At 36.6% G+C, this 6,168-nt stretch overlaps 1 protein-coding gene across 4 annotated transcripts; it reads right to left on the reverse strand.

Moving 5' to 3' along the window:
* Positions 1–1,205: 1,205 nt before the first annotated feature.
* LOC7476292 (uncharacterized) lies at positions 1,206–6,168 on the reverse strand. Of its 4 annotated transcripts, none has more exons than XM_052449002.1 (4): positions 5,854–6,168; positions 2,506–2,592; positions 2,268–2,466; positions 1,206–1,977 (listed from the first exon to the last, which is right to left on the reverse strand). In XM_052449002.1, the coding sequence occupies exons 1-4, from the start codon at positions 6,050–6,052 to the stop codon at positions 1,374–1,376; spliced, it is 1,089 nt and encodes a 362-aa protein (XP_052304962.1). In that variant the 5' UTR covers positions 6,053–6,168; the 3' UTR covers positions 1,206–1,373. The 4 variants fall into 4 exon arrangements, with proteins under 4 accessions (XP_052304962.1, XP_052304963.1, XP_024446033.2 ...); XM_052449003.1 differs by lacking the exon at positions 5,854–6,168 and adding an exon at positions 2,785–4,340; XM_024590265.2 differs by having other exon boundaries at positions 2,268–2,592.

Raw genomic sequence — 6,168 nt, forward strand, 5'->3', positions numbered from 1 at the left:
TCTTCACTTCTTCTTACTCTCCGTGAAAAGTGAAAATAAAATATAAAATTGGCGCTAAACTGTTGACTTGGAGTTAGAGTTGGAGATAAGGTAAGGTTTTAAGATTTGGTGACAGATTTCCCAAGTAAATCTCAGCACTACAAGGTAACTAATGGATGGACAAGATCTATTCTAGACGCAGAGGAATATGAGCACGTGATTGTAACTAACACGAGAAAAAAAATACGGGGAGAAATTGTCTGACACCAAATATTTATTAGTTAAAATAAATGTGTGAGTGAGGTTATTTTTTAAATAATTTTTTATATTAAATATATGTTAATAATTTTTTTTATTTTTTAAAAATTATTTTTAACATTAGTATATTAAAATAATTTAAAATATATTAAATTTTAACATAAAAAAAATTTAATCTTTTAAAAACACGGTCCAAACGGTTTCTTCTTCAACTTTGCAAATGTTCTCCCATTTCATAAATCAAATTATTTTCTTTGATAAAATCGGCCTCAGAAATGCCCAGCATCGAGTTTCATTTTTTTTATTGTCCAATTCTTGATTAGTAGTATAATTATTAAACTTTACTCGGGGTATAAGATTCAAACTACTGAATAAAAAAAATTTAACAAAAATCCAAGTTATATATAATCAAATTTTAATTAAATTATATATTAATCCGCAGAAATGATGACGTCAAATCAAATTTAACCTTTTGATTACTTTTTTATCAAGATGGACTGGGCTAAGAAACACCATGTTGAATCCGAGTCAACACACGATGTCCTGTGTTCAATAAGGGTGCATAAATCAACCATTTGAAAACAAAACAAAAGGAACCTGTATTTTGTGTTTCACTAAAAAACATGAATCCACGGGTCTTATCAACATTTGGAAAAAGAAAGAACGAGTTGGAAAATTCTCTTGCAAAAGAGATGCTCGTGACATCCAAATTATAATATAAAGTGATTGCCTATAAGATTCCTACAACCGTCCTTGCATTCTCGAGTAATCAAAGTCGTGAACCATGGAACACGGCTGCATGCTAAATTGTAACGGGTCGATTTTCATACGAGCAGCAAAAGTTCAGTTTTAGTGCCAAAAGTGATACAGACAGAGCAATACTGGTTCCAAGTTCTTATTATTATTATTATTATTATTATTATTATTATTATTATTATTTTCTTTCTTTTTGGAAAGAAGAAAAGGAAAGAAAAACTTGAAGACCGGATTAAAGCGAAAATCAAACAACAACGATAGTAGTCAGAAAACCTATTTAAGTTTTCAGCTGTGCCATAACATCCATCCTCACCCAGCGAAGAACACAGAACTACCATGATACCAAGATGAACTATGCAAACTCTGTAGCCTCACTTCTTTCAATACACATCTCTCATTCTGCCTCGCCCAACACGATGCCGATCATCTCGCCGCCCCTGCTCCATGTACATATTATGAACTCTTTTGGTGGTGCTAATTGGCGATCTGCTCCTGTCTCTCCCTTTACGGCCCCATCTCCCACGTTGAGGAAGTGAAGGCGGAGGTAGAGGTGGAGAGGGTGGTTGTCTCTCAAACCCTTTCCTTTCATGGAAAAAGCTATCCCTTCCATGGTCATTATGACCCCAATCCATTGGCATTGGCCTGTCAAATTTGTTCCTCCCCCTGTATTCATCATCTGCATAATCAGATCGATCTCTCCGCATGTCTTGGTCAGAGAACGCAAACCGGCCCCCTTGCCTGGGAGGTGGACCACCAGACCCATAATCTCTGGGTCTGTCTCTTGCCCAATCTCGAGGAGGAGACCTATAGCCATTCATAGTCCTGCCTGGAGAGAGATCCAATGAAAGACCAGGAAAGTGTCTTGGAGGAGCATGCAGAGGTGGGGGGCCAGGATAACCCCGCCGAGGACTCCCTCCAGATCTATAGCGAGGCCTCTTGCAATTGTTACAGAAATCTCTCCTTGCAAAGTTCAGGTTGCCACATCTGAAAGGGAAAAATGACGTAAGATTTGAAGATGCTCCATCTTCATGGTATCATAAGAAACATGCTAAAACAAAATCAACCGTTAAAAGGTAAAACCCTTTCCTTCTATCATTTGCATACAATTAGGAAGTGATATTAAGACAGGGAGGAGATAACCAACTTCAAGTCTTATTCAACTCAAATTTAATGACCCAAAAGTGCCAGAATCAGGTACCAAGAAAAGACAAAAAAGGGTGTGGAGGAATGGAGAGTGAAACCATACAATAAAAAACTATGAAATATGAACTTACAAAGGATCTGTGCAGATCCAGTCGCCTTCCCTTGGGCGTACATTTGGATTATTCCTACCCATACCCATGTCCTCCCCTCTATGAGGTCCTGGACCAAGTCCAGGCCCATCAAAACCTCTTCCTCGAGCATAAGGGGGTGAAGAATCTTGAAATCTACCATGATACTTCCTGTTGCTAAAATCACGACCCCGAGATGGGCCCCCTGAATTATCAAAATCAGAATTGTATCTGTGATCTGCCCCTGAATTATCAAAATCAGAATTGTATCTGTGATCTGCATCCCTACGACGTACAGGAGAACCAGAACCTGCACGAAGCCTATATCCTGGAAAAAAGCCAGCGAAATCTAAAGATGAGCAACCCCTAAAACAAGGGAGAAATTTTGTTATTGCAAAGTAGAAATGCTAGCTGTAGATTTGACCCAAAAACTGTGAAAAAACCGATCCAACAAAATAGCAATGACATCAATCATCAGTCAGGGCATTTCCCCATAAAAAGTGGGTATAAAAGGAGATACCAAGTGTGGAAGAGTAAGGCATTCACATGATAATGGCCTTTTGCTATCTCTCCAAATGATAGCCCCCATTACAATGAATACAACTGGAGCAGCACATAAGTAAAACCAAAACCAATTACTTGAAATCACCAAAATCTACATACATGACCAACAAGTCCATTTTTTCCTACTTTCACAGGTCATGTCCTCCCATTTCATCACCCAGAGCATCCTTAAAGATATGTTTCTAACCTAAGTACTGAACTAACAACACCAAATCAATTAATCAGGATCAGCCTTAACTTCACAATAGCAATGGGAATGAAACTTGGTTGATATGTGAAGCCCAACACAGACCACCATAACCCAAGCACAAGTATGTCCCGATAACTTCAGTCAAAAACAAGCTTCAAGGGCAGCAAGACCAACAAGCATTCCACCAGTAGAAGACAGCAAGGTTCACAGTAGCTTAATAATTCACAAATTAAGTGGCAACCAATTTAATCCGATTATCTTCACAACCAACTGTGAATTATTAGATTATCTTCACAACCAACTGTGAATTATTAGAAATAAGGTAACATTATATATTCCACGCAACCACAGTACCCAATAGTTCAAAGCAACATGGTGGACAGAAGCCATAACGATCTTCCTGAACCCAAAAGGTACTTTGTCATGTCCAATATGCACCGTCTGTACTCACCCCGAACAGCCAGTGAAACTAAATTGGAAATCAGAACCCAATGGAGACCACCCAAGATTTTAAAGAGGTATGCAGCAACTTCCCAGACGAAACCCATTAAACAACAACAAATAACAAAGACCTAAACAGCACAGCAGAGACTAGAAAAATGGGATGGTAGTGGAATTCCACAATTCTTATAGACTTAAGACTTGATATAACAACACTGAAAAGTAGAATTCCTTAGTAGCTACTAAGAACCACTCAACTTAACCCGATTCAACCATCCAAATGTTGAAGAGTACATTACAATAATGAAAAGCCCAATCAAGCCACTGGTTCTCACAACAATAATTCCAACACAAATACAAATACCTTCTGGAATTTACCAGTTACCAGCAATTTAACACCAACTTAAAAAATGCAAACAAACAGAACCTGCGCCAAATACCCATCAGCTAGCTGCAAAAATGCCAGGTGTCAAAACAAAGCCTACACACTTGATCACACCCCAAACATGCCACCCTTTTTGTTGCTTGCCATGTAAAATCAAGGTTACAATTGCACTTGATAATGGTGGGTATTCCAAAGCCACTCACAGGCCATGTTTGCATCTCAGTTACCCTTGAGAGAAAATTCCTTGTAAAATGCAATATTTGTTTTCCCCATACTATACCAAACCATAACACGTAGTTCCCTAACATCCCTGCACATACACAAAAATGGCTTTCCAGCAAAATGACACAGCATTCAAAGAGTTCCCATACCACTCAAAATAATGATAGTTGCATTTCCCATTAATATACTAGCCATAATACAGAAACCAAATCCCCAGGGATCATGATCCAAGAGTGCACTCACACCAACATGCCTTCCTTGAGACCCAAGTTATTGTAGGCAAGCTGTAACACACAACAGCAAAATTTACTTGCAATTCGACACTCATATGGTAGTAGATCCACAAGCTCAACATGAAATGCAACACACAACATCAAGAAACCTATCTTGAGTAACAGCTGAAATACTCCAAAAGTATCCAACATATCCTCGATATTTTCAATGATCTATCTAACCTCTGAAAAGTTAAATGTGATTAAGACATTCACTTACAGGATTAGTTGTCCATTCAATAAATTAGAAACAACATTCACATATTTATAGTAAAGAAAGAATAGGATGATAACAATGAGGTATATAATAGAACGAAAGGCCGATATGCGTTGTTCTTTAACTTTTGATGAATAGAAAAGTCAAAACCATTTTTGGCTGGAAATAACTTGACTTGAATAAAAAATCTGTTACATAATTGAGTCAATTTTTTTATTTAGTCAAAAGTTAAAACTTTTAACTTATAGATTTTAGCTTAGACTACATATATTCTTCAAAAAAGTTGATTTGAGTCATTTTCACCAAATATATTTCTAACTTAAAATCATTTTAACTTATTTTTATCATCAATTATTTGAAAAACAACTTTTGGATTATAACTCAATGTCAAAAATCATAATTAAAAAGTCATGCCAAACATCCTAGTAATCATCCTGCTTGAATCTTCAAATATTGCAAAAATACTCGGCGTTCCCATTTTAATGCTTAAAACTTTTATCATATGCTAGAAGGAAATGTTTAACCATACCCAAAGCTATTATCCACAGTAAGTTTCCCATACTTCAATTATTTGGCAGCTTAACATCAAACTGTCAAATGATTTCCACCATCAGCTTTTATGAAGGCAACTAATGAAGCAATACATGATTACAAAACCATTATTTGGAAGAAAAAAAAAAATATATATATATATAATAAAATAAAATTAAGAACGAAACAAGGAGAGAATGTAAGAGAAATGAAAAGCACCACGGGATAACTAAGATATATCCAAAAAGTTGCTCACTTACACTAACATGTTCTCATTCTTTGAGATAAAAGCTAGGTTCCATAGAAAAAGCCTTCCAGTGAATTAATATTAGTCCCACTATCAATCATAGAAGACTTCACACATAATTAAAGTTGTTTTCCGTAAATTAAAAAAATAAAAAGTGCAGATTACAACCTTAAATAACAATAGCAATTTCATTAATGTCATGAATTTTATTATTTTTCTGAAAGTTCCTCCTCAAATCACTCTTTAGTCCAACTCTTCAAACGTAATTCATAAAATAATCAAGTAACAAAAGAAAACATAGCTTTCGATACACTAGGTCAAGAACTTCAATAAATCTACAAATAAAAATATCACTGGAAGAATTAATCAACTGTATCATTATATTATGACTCAAATAACTCTACTACTTCGATCTAGATTTCATGATTAAAAAAAAATTCGTATATGCGCATCTTAATTAAAATATGAAGAGATACAAAAAAAAAGTAAACAAACTAAAATTAAGAAGAAAGAGACGAACCAGGATCATCAGAGTATCGTTCGGGGCGAGAATAGGATGGGGGTTCACGGAGGAACTCTCCAGGCTCGTAATCGCTACCACCTGTGAGGCCTCCACCTCCTGCGCCATCACCGCCGTCTCTGACGGATGGACGTACAACGAGGCTGCTAAGGAGAGGCTGGTGATGCGGTGTCGTTTGGTCCTTGTCTCTGGACCCCATCGTTTTGTCGCTCTATCTCTAACTCTTCAACTGATTATGCAAGCGCGTCCGTAAATATGTGCGTCGGGTAATTTGTTTGTTTTGTTTTTGTTTTGGGTTGGTCTTTCAAAGGTGCG

The sequence above is a fragment of the Populus trichocarpa genome, chromosome 18 (genome assembly GCF_000002775.5).
Source record: "Populus trichocarpa isolate Nisqually-1 chromosome 18, P.trichocarpa_v4.1, whole genome shotgun sequence".
In the NCBI taxonomy this organism is placed as follows: Eukaryota; Viridiplantae; Streptophyta; class Magnoliopsida; order Malpighiales; family Salicaceae; genus Populus; species Populus trichocarpa.

Excerpts from the sequence above, each read along its gene's own strand:
- LOC7476292 (XM_024590265.2), bottom strand. The coding sequence starts at position 6,052 with ATGGGGTCCAGAGACAAGGACCAAACGACACCGCATCACCAGCCTCTC. Across the intron at positions 2,593-5,853 it reads ACGATACTCTGATGATCCTG|GATATAGGCTTCGTGCAGGT; the intron begins GTTCGTCTCTTT and ends GCTTTTTTCCAG. Across the intron at positions 1,978-2,267 it reads TGGATCTGCACAGATCCTTT|ATGTGGCAACCTGAACTTTG; the intron begins GTAAGTTCATAT and ends TTTCCCTTTCAG.